The sequence below is a fragment of the Kogia breviceps genome, chromosome 19 (assembly GCF_026419965.1).
Source record: "Kogia breviceps isolate mKogBre1 chromosome 19, mKogBre1 haplotype 1, whole genome shotgun sequence".
Taxonomy (NCBI): domain Eukaryota; kingdom Metazoa; phylum Chordata; class Mammalia; order Artiodactyla; family Physeteridae; genus Kogia; species Kogia breviceps.
The window spans coordinates 47,504,380-47,520,849 of NC_081328.1; the positions used below are offsets into that span (position 1 = coordinate 47,504,380).

Consider the following 16,470-nt stretch of genomic DNA (forward strand, 5'->3'; position numbering starts at 1 on the left):
CCCAGCGGGGGATAATGCTGGCTATAACAAGGCTGTGAGCTCTGCTGTTCCTTCCATTCTTCTTTTCCTCCCCCATCCCTCGTGGGGCTCCAGCCATCCTGTTACACAAGCTATGTACTGGGTTGGCCAAACAGTTTGTTCGGGTTTTTCCGAACATCTTACAGAAAAACCCGAACAAACTTTTTGGCCAACCCAATACTATGGGCCTGCTTGGGGCCTGTGCAGATGGTTTACTTACAGTGAAATGTTTATTTTTTCTGATTAAAAATGAATCTGTATCAATTGTGCAAAGTATGGAAAATACCAAAAAGTACAGAGAATTAAGTAACAATTACCACCATTAAGAGAAAACCACTGGTAATATTTTAACATATTTCCTTTCAGTCTTTTTTTCCCATTCTTTTCGCATAGTAGAAATCACTCTAATTTACATGCAGTTTTGTATCCAATTTTCTAACATAATAAGACAGAGAAAGCATTTCCATATAGGAAGAAACTGTTTTTAAACATCCTTTTAAATGACTGCATTAAAAACCTGCCATGTGTCAATGGAACAGGATAGAAAGCCCAGAGATAAACCCACACACATATGGTCACCTTATCTTTGATAAAGGAGGCAAGAATATACAGTGGAGGGCTTCCCTGGTGGCACAGTGGTTGAGAGTCCGCCTGCCGATGCGGGGGACACGGCTTCATGCCCCGGTCTGGGAAGATCCCATATGCCGCGGAGCAGCTGGGCCCGTGAGCCGTGGCCACTGAGCCTGCACGTCGGAGCCTGTGCTCCGCAACGGGAGAGGCCACAACAGAGGCCCGCGTACCGCAAAAAAAAAAAAAAAGAATATACAGTGGAGAAAAGACAGCCTCTTCAATAAGTGGTGCTGGGAAAACTGGACAGGTACATGTAAAAGTATGAAGTTAGAACACTCCCTAACACCATATACAAAAATAAACTCAAAATGGGTTAAAGACCTACATGTAAGGCCAGACACTATCAAACTCTTAGAGGAAAACATAGGCAGAACACTGTATGACATAAATCACAGCAAGATCCTTTTTGACCCACCTCCTACAGAAATGGAAATAAAAACAAAAAGAAACAAATGGGACCTAATGAAACTTAAAAGCTTTTGCACAGCAAAGGATACCATAAACAAGACCAAAAGACAACCCTCAGAATGGGAGAAAATAGTTGCAAATGAAGCAACTGACAAAGGATTAATCTCCAAAATTTAAAAGCAACTCATGCAGCTCAATAACAGAAAAACAAACAACCCAATCCAAAAATGGGCAGAAGACCTAAATAGACAATTCTTCAAAGAAGATATACAGATTGCCAACAAACACATGAAAGGATGCTCAACATCATTAATCATTAGAGAAATGCAAATCAAAACTACAATGAGATATCATCTCACACCGGTCAGAATGGCCATCATCAAAAACTCTAGAAACAATAAATGCTGGAGAGGGTGTGGAGAAAAGGGAACACTCTTGCACTGTTGGTGGGAATGTAAATTGATACAGCCACTATGGAGAACAGTATGGAGGTTCCTTAAAAAACTACAAATAGAACTACCATACAACCCAGCAATCCCACTACGGGGCATATACCCTGAGAAAACCATAATTCAAAAAGAGTCATGTACCAAAATGTTCATTGCAGCTCTATTTACTATAGCCAGGACATGGAAGCAACCTAAGTGTCCATCAACAGATGAATGTATAAAGAAGATGTGGCACATATATACAATGGAATATTACTCAGCCATAAAAAGAAATGAAACTGAGTTATTTGTAGTGAGGTGGATGGACCTGGAGTCTGTCATACAGAGTGAAGTAAGTCAGAAGGAGAAAAACAAATACCACATGCTAACACATATATATGGAATCTAAGAAAAAAAATGTCATGAAGAGACTAGGGGTAGGACAGGAATAAAACACAGATCTACTAGAGCATGGCCTTGAGGATATGGGGAGGGGGAAGGGTAAGCTGTGACGAAGTTAGAGAATGGCATGAACATATATACACTACCAAACGTAGGGTGGATAGCTAGTGGGAAGCAGCCGCATGGCACAGGGAGATCAGCTAGGTGGTTTGTGACCACCTAGAGGGGTGGGATAGGGAGGGTGGGAGGGAGGGAGACGCAAGAGGGAAGAGATATGGGAACATATGTATATGTATAACTGATTCACTTTGTTGTAAAGCAGAAACTAACACACCATTGTAAAGCAATTATACTCCAATGAAGATGTTAAAAAAAAAAAAAAAACCTGCCATGTGAGAGTGCAATAGTTTGCAGTCATGCCCCTAGTGTTTCTAAGCGATGCTTTATTAAACTTAATCTATTCTGGAGCCAGAAATAAGACTCACCAGTTTTTGGGGCAGGTGGTGGTCATTATCCAGAGCCTTCCACAGCTCTTTCAGGTTTTGCATGAATTCATCGAAACCCGCACTCGTGTCCAGCTCATACAGCAGGGGTGCAAAGCCCTGCACAGCATCGTGGAAGCAAGCCACCCGATCCACGTCGATGTCATTCTCCCCCGCAGAGATGGAGGCCAAGTCCACGAACACCTTCAGCTCAGTGATGCCTGGGGAGGGAGAGGCAGGTGAGTGCAGGGCTACCCCGTGATGATATGAGCCTCAAGTCCGGGACAATGGTCCTTACTGAAGCTATAAATGGATATTCAGTGGATTTTTAGGGTTTTTATCCACTTTTTGCTTTCAATAAGAATCTGGGGCATTCTTTTTTTTTTTGCCAGTTATGTTGATACTGCTGACCAATACCTGAGCTTACTAAACAGCATCAATGTCCAGGCATTGCATGGGGCTTTTGTGTATCTTACTTCATGTAATCACACAATATTGCCATTTTGTTACGAAAAGAACAGTAACATGTTGACTGTTATCTATAAAAAATGGCTGCTCACTAACTGAAATCTGTGCAACACTGTGGCCCGAGGAGCCCACAGCTGAAAGCAGCGAGTCTGTGATGAGATGAGGAGGAGGCCCCTCCCCTGTCCCTGCACACCAGGGCTGTCCACCTTCTCTCTTCCCTGGCTCCATCTCCCCTCCATGAATTAATTCTGCCAAAGTCACCAAAGCCACAGAGTTAAAAAGACTGCCAAGCCCTTGCACAACGACAGGTAGATGTGATTAAGCCGAGACAAACTCACCTTGGCTTCCAAAGGGACACAATTTTAAAGAAAATGATCCCTTGCTGTTCACAGCAAGCATCCAGAGTGAGAGGGGAAAAACGGTAGCCAAGGAAGTAGTTTTTACACCAGAAAATGAGCTACACTGTCCTGATATAAATGAGGCACACCCTGCACATTTACCAAAGAATACAGATGAAAACTTGCTAAGAGACTAGACTTAATTATTATAATCACTAAGATGAAAGGAGAATTATAGGACGTGATAGTGGGGCTAATTATTGTTACAATGGCAATCATATTACAAGATATAAATGTATTAAATCAATGTGCCATACACCCTAACTTTACACAATGCTACATGGCAAATACATTTCAATTAAAATGTTTTAATTTTTAAAATGCAGATGGGCTTCCCTGGTGGCGCAGTGGTTGAGAATCCGCCTGCCGATGCAGGGGACACGGGTTCGTGCCCCGGTCCTGGAAGATCCCACATGCTGCGGAGCGGCTAGACCCATGAGCCATGGCCGCTGAGCCTGCGCGTCCGGAGCCTGTGCTCCGCAACGGGAGAAGCCACAGCAGTGAGAGGCCCACGTACCGCAAAAAAAAAAAAATTAAAAATGCAGATGGCATTTCATGGTCCTTTACTCAGAACATGATCAAGGGGAGGGGCTGCCCATATGTTTAGGAAGACCACCCGATGAACCATCTAAATATGCTCCAGACTTCCAGCCACCACAGTGATGGACTGTACCTCCGAGAGCCTCCCGGACCCAGCTGATGAACTCGTTCCTCTGGGACAGCTCCTTCAGACACTGACACCGGGTCTCATTGACGTCCTGCAGCAGCTTTTTGGCACGGATAAGTTGCTGGTTGATCCGGTCCAGTTTTTCGTGGCGAAAGTTGTCCAAGACAGTCTAAGAAAGTCATCAAAGAAAGTTGTCAAAGAGAGTCTGCAAGGGAAGGTTGTATGTACGCTGGAACTGGCTCCTGGACCCCCCAAAACAACAATGTTGACCATCCCAACAGACCTTCCCACCAAACTTCCGGGATTGGCAGGTGCACGGAGCTCTTATCCCAGATTGGACACTGCAGCCACTCTTGCTGTCCCGCCTCGATCCATAGTAACTACAGTTCCTCTGCACCTGGCATTCTGCTAAGCAAACCTACACAAGAACCCTGCCAGGTGCACCTTGTAATTTTTTCTATTTTCTAGGTAAAGAAAAGAAGGACCAGGACAGTGACCTACTCCAAAACACGCTGCTGGGCTTCAAGCTTACATGTGCCAAATTCCAAATTTTGTGCTAAATTTTAGTCCTCATCATACCTGTCTATGCAATAATATAGGTCACCATATACCTTATAAATGCTCACCTAAAAAAAAAAGAAAGCAAAAGACTCACTTCTTAACTGTAACAGATAACTTACCACGTGCCGCTCTCAGCTAAGCACTAGATGTGGAGAGCTGACAAAACAAATGGCTTTTTGGCTTCTAGAACCTAAAGAGCTCAGATGACTCTTTACAAATATCTGATGACTAAAAGAGGATCATTGCCTTTTCCTAAATTCATGATCCTCCTACCGATCCAAGGAAACCCTCACTAGCCCAAACAGTCACACTATTGGTAAACAAAGGTAAGAACGAAGCCCTTGGCATATTCAGGCATCGAATAAAATACAAATAACATTGAAGGAAGCTGCAAAATCATCTTGCCCAGTTTTTAAGAGCTCGAGAGCGGCATCCCCGCCACCCCCACCCCCAGTAGTCCCCAGTAAATAACTTACAAAGCTTAGTAAGGTGTGGAGAACGCCAAAGTCGCCGGTCAGGGCCAAATTCTCTTTGACCTTCCAGATGACCTTGGCTGAGTCGACAGCCTGATGCAGGTGATGGTATTCCTCGATCTGCCGAACTCGCTCCTTGATCCAATCTTTTTGGTCACTGGGGTACAGAGCACACATGGTCTGGAGGTTTTTAGTTAGGTTGCTATATTTATTCACAAAGTCTTTGAAGATGTCATCGATTTCCCCAAAGGTGACTTCCCCTGACTTCAGATCCCGATACAGTTTCGTAAACCTTTTGAAACAAGGACCATATAAACATTGATACATCTCTTCAGGGTGAAGTATTTTCCTTTCCAACTCCTCCTCTGGCTCACTCAGCTCCTGGGCAGCTTCTCTCCAGAAGATCTGGAAGATGTGGCTGTCCTTTAGCAAGTCTGCATTTCTGGCCATTTCTTGGACTTCAGGGCTCAGGTTGTAATGTGTTGTCCATGTCGAGTCAAGGGAGGTGGCTGACAAGCTCACCATCACGACTTGGTTTAATCTTTTCCCGCTGAGGTCTTCCGAATGTCTTTCAGCAATCTCTCCAAAGTCCACTTTTGAAACCATAAGAGAATGTCAGAAGTGAAACCTCTAGTCATGATATCATTTCATTTTACTTTCCCAGTTTTTACTCCCCTCACTGCTCTTAAGGAAATGCAAGTGAACACACTTGCTGGCATTGTTCTCAATAAGAATCCCTAAGTCTCCACCCTCACCTTGCTCGTCAATTTTCAAGACAAATAAAGCTTTGCAACTTCTGGGAGAAGATGACAGTCTGACATCTGCACATGCTTCCACTCCCTCCCCATATTCTGTTCCAATGATGGAAAAGAGATTGTTTTTCAAAAGCCATAAAGCAACAGGGCTGGGAAGGATAGAAAAGGAGATCACAGCAACAAAATTTTGGAACTTGAAAAGCAGATGTGCTAGGGGGTAAATGACGTCTTAAGCCTCAGGACATGGGGTCCTAGCCCATGGTGGGGAAACCTGAGTCTGCCAGGTGTCTGGTGTCACAGACTTCCCCCAATGCATAGACACTGGCTGCACAGGTAACTGGAATTTGGGAGGTGGTGATAAAATAAGGAGGACTGGGCTGAAAGTCTGCTTAAGAAGTCATCAAATAGCCTCATTTTCATCCCCACCCATTCCATACGGCAGGTTGATGGCCTCCTCCACCCTGGCAAGCAATGGGTGGTTTATATTTTAGAAAGGATAACACAGAGGGCTCTCTGGATTGGGGGTCTCAGCTATATGGCAGAATAAAGGCATTTCCAGGCACTTATGCTTTGTCAGGAAGCTAACAGACGGTACGTACCATTAAATTTAAGAAGAAAGGAGAACAGAGGATACAGGAAGAAGGAAGGCAGTAAGACTAGATATGCATATTGGATGCTGAGAACCCTCCACACCTCATTTCTCTCTTGACTCCCAGAAACCTGGCAGCGGGTCCTATACCTTCCAGGCAAGAGACTGGCGATCTAAGCAGCCCGAGAGAGGAGCTAAAGATACAGGCTATTTCAAAGTCTAGCCACACCACCCTCAGAGTCCTCCAGTAGCGTGTTAGGTACCTCTGAATATAAACAGATAAACAAGAATTTCCAGACAGATGGGGAGAGTCTTTAACATGAAAAATAAACATTAAAACATACCAAGAGATAAAAGCAACTCAAAGGAAATAGGAAACTATTCAAGATAAAGAAAAAGAAAACCTCTAAATCAAAAATATCAATAATCTCAGAAAGATATGATACTGCAACCATGAACAAGAACAGGATAGCAGAGAAAAAGGATCACTCAGAGGAAAAAAAGAGTTCTTGTAAATTAAATACATAAGAAGAGAAATTTTAAAACTTACTGGAAACGTTAGAAGGTCAAATTAAGGAAACTGCTCAGAAAGCAGAACAAAACACAAAGAGATGGAAAATAGGAGAGAAAATGTATGGAAGTTAGATGACCATTCCAGAAGGTCACATATCCAACCGTGAATTCCAGCAAGAGAAAAAGTAATCACTTAATTAACACAAGAAGTTTCCCCAGAACTCAAGGACTTGGATTTCCAGATTAGAAAGACCCACTTAATTATGCCCAGTACAACAGATGGGACACAGACCCATTCCAAGGCACTTCATTAGGAAATTTCGGAATAAGGGTGACAAAAAGATCTCAAGAACTTCATGAGAGAGAAAACATGTCATCCACAAAGGATAAGAATCACATCTGACTCTCAACAGGAACCCTGCAGAGACCATGGAGCCACAAATCCCAAATCCTGAAGGAAAACATTTCCAGTCTGTACCTCTGCACCAAACAACAGATCTCATGTACGGGCAGACATTTTCAGACAGGCAAGGAGTCCTGTGCCCCCTTCTCAGGAGGGACCAGAGGGTGTATTTCACTAAAACACAGGAGTGAGAGCAGGGAGCCATGGGACCCAGGACACACATCCAGCCGAGGACAGAAGCAGGACACCCCTAGGACTGTATCCCTCCAGTCTGGGGAGAGTCCTTCTGAAAAATCAAACTGATTGCCTTGTAAGGAAATTCAAATGGTTGGTAAAGAGTCTGGGATTGAATTTTAAAACAAACACATTGAAAACAAAGCATAGGACAAGATAAGAATTTTAAATCTAGAGAAAACAGTTTGCACAAGAAATGGAAGAGAATCACGTGGTATGTTTCATGGCTTGGGTATGAACAGTGCATTTACACAGTTGTGACTATTTAAACCCTGAGGACTGATCTAATTAAAATTATGATAAAATTGGAGGAAAGGGAGGTTGGAAAGTTTATGTGTGTAAGGCAGAAATTGGAAAAATAAGATTTAATCATAATTTTCCACAATGGATAATGCTTAAACCTGAAAAATCAAGGAGATATTTAAGCATGCTATTTAGAGATATGGCAGTAATCACCAAAAAGTTTTTACCTCGTTAAAAAATGAAACATTTAAAAAAGCCTCCCCTCCAAGATAAAAGGCTGCTACTGTGATACATTTTTGTCATATTCTCTTTTGACCCTTCTCCCCTGAGGACCCCTCAATTTTGTTTATTTTAATGCTTAAGAATATCACCTTTAATCAGGTCTTTCACCTTCCCATACAACTTCAGGAGAGAGTCAACATATGTTTTCTCATTCTTTAGAGTGACTAGTTCATTCTTTCTGAGACTCAGCACTTCCTTCATAGTGTGTTTTTTCTCCTGGGCTGGAAGATTTGTATTCTCTGAAAAAAAAGAAAAGGAAACCAATAGAACACACAAACATCCGCTTGTGGCAAGACATTTCTTCCACCCACATGAACACGTCCCACATGCTGAGCTATGTGGAGGGTGACACAGGGGGCTGCGTGCAGGGCCACTCCAAGACGTCCCCATGTCAGCAGCATGGAATAAAAACAGCCAGTTGCTCTGACACGGTCAGTATTTTATCACTTTCCCATTATTTTCCTAAGGATTAGAAGCCATCGCCTGTCAACTTCCTGGCAAGAAGAGCCACTAAACATAAAGACGACAAAGATCACCCCTCTACAAGACACACAGGCAAACACTGACGCTTCTTATCATCTAACCTCTCATGAGCCTGAAGTCCACATCTCAACTTACTTAACTGCCAGATGTCAAGGAACTGATTCGTGTGTTTTATGATCAGCTCCAGCTGTCCAACTAAAATCGTTCCATTGACGAGGTCATTAGTAATTTTTCTGAACACAGAGTCAGCAGTGGCCATCAACTTCTTGCCTTCATCGGTAGTATTTTCTAATATTTTCTCATTGGTTCCTGATCAAGTTAAGAACAGAGTTAAAACGGTGGGCACCCCACTTCCTTCCATGTTATTGAATTACCAGTAACTTCCTCATTGCTCTGACCCAACTTCCACACAATAAAGCAGAGTCATTCCGTGCTTCCAGATGTGCTTCTCACATCCCTCGATTCTGCTTTGCCCAGGAGGTTTACATCTCACCCAAATTCATCTCCCAAAGGACTTCCTTCTTCATGAAGACGATTCCTCAAATGACCAAAGTCAGCCAGGAGAACCACGTTTCTCAGTTATTTTAAACCTGTGCCCTCTTCAGTATACTGAATATCTTTCTTAAACTAGACATCACCACCTTTAAAATCTCCCATATTGAGAACACTTAGAGAAGAATAAACTGCACTAGGGATGCACTGACACCCAGTGAGGGTTATCTACGTGGTGTTAAGGAGGCATCTTCACAGCACATGGAAATAAGATAAACATCAGTGTAATGGCTATACTCTACAAATCTTGGCTATCTTGCAAAATTTTGAATGTGAATTTTAGGATCAATTTAGAGGGCAAAATTTTCAAACATACTTAACCACCAGAAGGTTTCTCTCCCAGTCATACTAGGGTCATACTAGGGTCATACATACATAATGGGTCATGCCATTAAAAGCAAATAAAGCAGCTTTATTCACAATTGCAAAATCTTGGAAGTATCCAAGATGTTCTTCAGTAGGTGAATGGACAAACTGTGGTCCATTCACATAATGGAATACTATTCAGTGGTAAAAAGAAGTGAGGTATGAAAGGAACATTCAATGCATGTTGCTAAGCGAAGAAGCCAATCTGCAAAGGTTACAGAGTGTGTGATTCTGCAAAAGGCACAACTGTAGAAGAGGGGAGAGGGGAGGGATGAACAGGTGGAACACAAGGTTTTAGCGCAGTGAAACTATTAGGTATGATACGGTAATAGTGGATGCACATCATTAAACATTTGTCAAAACCCACAGAAAGTACCAGAGTAAACCCAATGTAAACATTGGTCTTTAGTTATTAATAACATATCAATACTGGCTCATCAGTTATAACAATCGTACCACACTGAAGCAAGACATTAATAAGAGAGGAAATTGTGTGTGTGGAGGGACTAAATATGGGAAATCTCTGTACTTTCTGCTCAATTTTTCTATCAACTTAAAACTGCTCTGAAATATAAGGTCTATACAGGGTTTCCCTGGTGGCGCAGTGGTTGAGAGTCCACCTGCCGATGCAGGGGACACGGGTTCGTGCCCTGGTCTGGGAAGATCCCACATGCAGTGGAGCAGCTAGGCCCGTGAGCCATGGCTGCTGAGCCTGCGCGTCCGGAGCCTGCGCTCTGCAATGGGAGAGGCCACAGCGGTGAGAGGCCCGCGTACCACACACACAAAAAATAATAATAACAACAACAACAACAACAAATATATATATATATATATGGTCTCTTAATTTTAAAAACACAAATATAATATTTTCAAGTGAGTAGTTTTTAATCATTACATAGGAATTCCACATCAATCTTCTTATTTTATCGCTACAACAACCCTGCCATTGATGAAACAGCTTTTTGTTTTAAGGCTGTCCCAGTAATTTGATGAAACTGAGACACAAAATAATCTAACTGTGGTGCTTTTCCACTAGCTCTGAATCTAACGACACACATAAACCTGAATATAATGTTTCTAGGGAAATACACATCTCCCCCTCTTTGGTCACAAATACTTGAGTCATGGAATGTACGGGTGGAAAAATCAGGCAGTACTTAGCTTTTGCTAAGGTCACCAGTATTGGATCAGACATTTATATGGATCTCAGAATAACAAAGAGAGGGTTTTAGACTCAGACACACTTGGGTTTTGATTTCAGTTCTTAACACTTATTCTTGGCAAGACCTTGGGTAAGTCCTATTACATTCTCCACCTCAGTTTCTTTGTCTGAGGACCCTCTGGACCACTTCAAGTATAAGACATCAGCATGGTAGCTGGTGTACAGCAGGTATTCTATGAATGGTGGTTTCCAGTGTTAGTTCTCAATTACAATACAAGATACTATGAACCTTCCTGGGTCCCTCCATCCAAGCTGCTTCTTTTGGCAAACATCAACCCATTCGAACTGACTCACAGGTCAAATACTCTGCCCTACCCTTGGGTCAGGAGGCACCACTGGACAGGGCACATGTTCCCAGCGCCCTCTGTGAACTTACCATACAACCTGAAGAGATGACTGATTTCTGGCCAAGTGAGCAGGTGATTCAAAACCTCACCAAAGTCATCTACAAATTTCCCTCTACTTCTCGGCCAGGACTTAGTGATCACAGCAGACACAAGGGTGCCACATTTCTTCAAGTCATTATAAGAGATTTTCTCAAGGATACTGGTCTGAGACTACAAGAAAATGAATAGAGGGATATTTAGAAGGTTTTTTTGGTTGGTTTGTTTTTAAATAACAGAAGTAAATTACCCACCCAACATTTCAGAAATCCCTCATAACTAGTTTTACAAAGCCTCAAAAAAACCAATTGTAAATAAAATGCTTAACTTTTCTTAGGGCATGTCCATTTTCCTGTGCACTGTCTCCGTAAGTGATGAACACTGGGGATGCGGAAACAGGTACCGACAGACACAGACACAACCCACAAGTCACCCCCCTTTCCTCTGGCTCAATGCCAGTTTCTACATTTTTCTTGGGACTTTCACATTATGAAAAACATCAAACACAATACAAGTAAACCATTAACACTGGTATCCTTTGTATTCCTAACTGTAATTCTTTTAAAGCTGCCTATAAACATCATATAAATTTTAATTCTCTTTCTAAGTGAATTGATAAAATATTTTCAACTTCCTACATTTTTCTTCTACAATGCTTTGCTATCCTTTGGGGTCTTTTACTGCATGCTAAGCAAGTGTTATTAGCAAGCAGTAAAATAAAGGCTGGGTAGGTGGCAATGGGGCATTTTGGAGCAGCCTGTGAGATTTCTGGAAGTCACCTGTGAGCTGCTATGATACCATGCAGTAGCAGGAAGCTAAGTGGCATTTCAAGGAGTGGGTACAGGGTACTGGATTTCAGGCTGGGGAGGGGGATTCCCAGAGCCCATTCTTTGCATTGGTGCAGGGCCTCAGAACCAGCGGCGCTTAATAGCCTTTAGCTGGTGACGACAGAAGGCAGGTGTGAACCCAAACGCAGTTCCTGAGTGGGCAAGGTTGTTCACCTGGCAGACCAAGCCCACGGCTTCAATGGCACACATCTCCAAGCGTTTCGACACACTGTCTTCTGCGCCTGCAGCATCCCAGTTAGTGCTACAGAAGGCAGAGATCTGGGAGAGAGGCTTCCCCTGCAAGACAGAAAGATGAGGGCGTGAGAGGTTTGGGGTGCTGCACTCTCAGACACTATGGAATGAAAACACCCTAGTAATTTTCACTTTCCTACTACTGTATCAGCTCCCCATTACTTTGACCTTCTTCCCATCCCACGCTAAGCATGTCCTCTCTGCCTCTAACCATTAGACCAACAAGGCAAGAATTCAAACAAGACCAACAAGGCTAAAATTCCCACTTTGCAGAAAAAGCATCTGGCACAGCAGCTTGCAAAAGCAGGTAAATTTAAAACAAAAAAAAAAGAAAAGGGCTTCCCTGGTGATGCAGTGGCTGGCAATCCGCCTGCCAGTACGGGGGACATGGGTTCAAGCTCTGGTCCGGGAAGATTCCCACATGCCGCGGAGCAACTGAGCCCGTGCACCACAACTACTGAGCCTGCGCTCTAGATCTTGCAAGCCACATCTACCGAGCCTGCGTGCCACAACTACTGAAGCCCGCGTGCCTAGAGCCTGTGCTCCGCAACAAGAGAAGCCACCGCAATAAGAAGCTCGCACATCGCAAGGAAGAGTAGCCCCCGCTCACTGCAACTAGAGAAGGCCTGCGCAGCAATGAAGACCCAACGCAGCCAAAAATAAATGTATAACAAAAATATAAATTTTTTAAAATTAATTAATTAATTAAGGTTTCTTCTTTGCTTCTCTATTCCTAAAAAGATCCATTTAACAGTTATGTAGAAAACCCTCATATCACATTTTTTAAAACCCGAATTTTCTAGGGTCACAGGCCTTAATTAAAAATGGGGAGCACTTTTGTGTTGTCCCCACTTGTCACTGGGTTTAATAAGGCTCTTGTCACCAACAGGCCAATTACAGCCACAGCATATAGGGTTAGTGCCTATTAGAACCCCATGTGTGCTGAGGGTTCCCCTCGTGCCCAGACCTTGTGCCCTTCTTCTTCTCTGGAATACCATCTGCAGTCAAACTATTAAGGCTGAATCAGAAACACAGAGTCATATGAACCCCATGCCCTGTCCATTCAAACGCAGTCATCACGTGTCTTGGTTGCCTCTCACGGTCTGGTTTTACCGACTTGCAAAAAGAACATCCCCGACTTTCAGTACCTGTTTGAGCCTCCCTTCCATGTCCTCCAGCAAGGATTCCTTCCAGCCATGCTCTGCAGGGAAGTTTATTTCCACCAGTCGCCTCCAGACCTGCAAAACCCACATGTAAGCGACAGCCACTAAGACACCTAGATGCCACAGTGGAATTCTATGAAGGAAGATGATTATGCACAGCGCTTCAAAGACACCTGGGTTCTGACTCATCTTTGTCAATGGTCTGCTGTGTCACTGGTGTGTCAGGGCAACCCACCTTAGCTTTATAAAACAAAGGGTCCTGACTGGGACAGGTCACCTCTACAGTCCCTTCCACCGTGTAACTGGTTCTTAACCTGAAAGGATTTCCCTCCATTGTTTTATTTCAAAAAATTTCAAACTTAACAGAAAGTTGCAATGACAGCACTAGGACACTCATATACCTCCAGCTAGACTCCCCAGCGTTTAAAGCGACTGCTTTATCTCTTTCTCTTTTGTTCTCCCTTTAGTCTCTCTAGAAATAGGCATTTTCTCTGCTGAACCATTGGAAGGAAGTTGCAGATGTCATGCCCCTTGGCCCCTAAGTCCTGGGCAGGCGTCCCCAACACCGTGTCCCTTCTGCTACACATGGTAGTACAGGTGTCACTCTGAGGCCAGTTCACGTGGGTGTGACCTTTCTCGAGGAAGGGTCCCTGTCCACATTTCTCTCATTGTCCACAGGTGTCCTTCCTGTTTGGGTCATGGATCCAACTGATGGACACACACTGCATTTAGTTACCATGTCTCTTTTCTAGAAGAGTTCTCCGGTCTTTTCTGTCTTCCTTTCTCTTATGATGATGACAACATTTTCTTCTTTTCCATTATGGTCTACTACAGGATATTGAATATAGTTCCCTGTGCTAAACAGTTGGGCCTTGTTTTTTACCTATTTTATATATAGTAGTTTGTATCTGTTAATCCCAAACTCCTAATCTATCCCCCGTCCCAGACCCCCTTTCCCTTTTAGTAACCACAAGTCTGTTCTCTACGTCTGTGAGTCTGTCTCTGTTTAGTAAATAAGTTCATTTGTGTTGTATTTTAGATCCCACATGTAAGTGATAGCATATGGTATTTGTCTTTGTCTGATTTACTCCACCTAATATATGATGATCCTCTTCTGGTCATTACTCATTGTGATACTCAAATTGCCTCAGATTTGGCTAGTGGGAACCCCTGCAAGCTAGCTTCTGTCTCCTTTTTAAAAAAATGTAATACTTTTAGATGTACAGAAATACTGCAAAGATAGTACGGAGAGTTCCAGATACTCTCAGCCCAATTTCCCCGAGTGCTAACACGTTACGTAGCCATAGTACAGTTGTCAAAGCTAAGTAATTGCTAGGTTACCACGAACAAAACCACTGGCTTTATTTGGATTTCACCACTTTTTCCCCACAAACATCCTTTTACCATCCAGGATCTAACCTAGGATATCACTTTGGATCTAGTCCTGTCTCCTTGTGACATGTCACCACTCGACTTCAAGCACTTCTACTTTCTGACAATACAAGGTGTTTCAGACTGGCCTTTCACTTCTTCAGCCCCACCTCTAGAATCTGCTGTTCCTTCCAGAAGCACAGGTTTTAGGGGCTTTGGTTTGGGTTTGGTTTTGTTTTTTAGGGGAAATGACATTTAGAAGCCATGACTAGGGCTCTGGGTGCACGCACAGACCTCGGTGTCACGATCTCTAGGCCCTTTCAGTGGATGGAGTCAGGAACTGTTGTTGCTTTTTATTTTTTTTTAATTTATTTATTTTTGGCTGCATTGGGTCTTCGTTGCTGCGTGCAGGCTTTCTCTAGTTGCGGAGAGCAGGAGCTACACTTTGTTGCGGTGCACGGGCTTCTCATTGCGGTGGCTTCTCTTGTTGCAGAGCACGGGCTCTAGGCGCAGGGGCTTCAGTAGTTGTGGCACGCAGGCTCTAGAGCGCAGGCTCAGTAGTTGTGGCACACGGGCTCAGCTGCTTCGCGATGTGGGATCTTCCTGGACCAGGGCTCGAACCCGTGTCCCCTGCATTGGCAGTCAGACTCCCAACCACTGCGCCACCAGGGAAGCCCCTGCTGTTGCTATTTATTTATTTATTTATTTTTTATACAGCAGGTTCTTATTCGTTATCTATTTTATACATATTAGTGTATATATCTCAATACCAATCTCCCAATTCATTCCACCACCACCACCCTCCCACCCCCGCTTTCCCCCCTTGGTGTCCATACGTTTGTTCTCTACATCTGTGTCTATTTCTGCCCTGCAAACCAGTTTATCTGTACCATTTTTCTAGGTTCCACATATATGTGTTAATATACAATATTTGTTTTTCTCTTTCTGACTTACTTCACTCTGTATGACAGTCTCTATGTCCATCCATGTCTTTACAGATGACCCAATTTTGTTCCTTTTTATGGCAGAGTAATATTCCATTGTATATATGTACCACATCTTCTTTATCCATTTGTCTGTCGATGGGCATTTAGGTTGCTTCCATGACCTGGTTATTGTAACCAGTGCTGCATGGAACATTGGGATGCATGTATCTTCTTGAATTACGGTTTTCTCTGGGTATATGCCCAGTAGTGGGATTGCTGGATCATATGGTAATTCTATTTTCAGTTTTTTAAGGAACATCTGTACTGTTCTCCATAGTGGTTGTATCAACTTACATTCCCACCAACAGTGCAAGAGGGTTCCCTTTTCTCCACACCCTCTCCAGCATTTGTTGTTTGTAGATTTTCTGATGATGCCCATTCTAACCAGTGTGAGGTGATACTCGTTGTTTTGATTTGCATTTCTCTAATAATTAGTGATGTTGAGCAGCTTTTCATGTGCTTTTTGGCCATCTGTATGTCTTCTTTGGAGAAATGTCTATTTAGGTCTTCTGTCCATTTTTTGAATGGGTTGTTCCTTTTTTAATATTGAGCTGCATGAGCTGTTTATGTATTTTGGAGATTAATCCTTTGTCCATTGATTCGTTTGCAAATATTTTCTCCCATTCTGAGGGTTGTCTTTTCGTCTGGTTTATAGTTTCTTTTGCTGTGCAAAAGCTTTTAATTTTCATTAGGTCCTATTTGTTTATTTCTGTTTTTATTTTCATTATTCTAGGAGGTGGGTCAAAAAAGATCTTGCTGTGATTTATGTCAAAGGCTGTTCTTCCTATGTTTTCCTCTAAGAGTTTTATAGTGTCCAGTCTTACATTTAGGTCTCAAATCCATTTTGAGTTTATTTTTGTGTATGGTGTTAGGGAGTGTTCTAATTTCATTCTTTTACATGTAGCTGTCCA

The 16,470-nt window shown here is 42.9% G+C and overlaps 1 protein-coding gene across 3 annotated transcripts in view; it reads right to left on the reverse strand.

Moving 5' to 3' along the window:
* The window catches only part of RNF213 (ring finger protein 213), a 115,078-nt gene that overhangs the window by 52,646 nt on the left and 45,962 nt on the right, over positions 1 to 16,470 (reverse strand). For all 3 annotated transcript variants that reach the window (XM_067022278.1, XM_067022277.1, XM_067022279.1), the window contains 8 exons: positions 13,188 to 13,277; positions 11,962 to 12,084; positions 10,954 to 11,134; positions 8,573 to 8,746; positions 8,044 to 8,193; positions 4,939 to 5,528; positions 3,908 to 4,070; positions 2,372 to 2,589 (listed from right to left, as the gene is read on the reverse strand). In XM_067022278.1, coding sequence (XP_066878379.1) covers positions 2,372 to 2,589; positions 3,908 to 4,070; positions 4,939 to 5,528; positions 8,044 to 8,193; positions 8,573 to 8,746; positions 10,954 to 11,134; positions 11,962 to 12,084; positions 13,188 to 13,277 — 1,689 coding nt within the window. The remainder of the gene's footprint in view (positions 1 to 2,371; positions 2,590 to 3,907; positions 4,071 to 4,938; positions 5,529 to 8,043; positions 8,194 to 8,572; positions 8,747 to 10,953; positions 11,135 to 11,961; positions 12,085 to 13,187; positions 13,278 to 16,470) is intronic.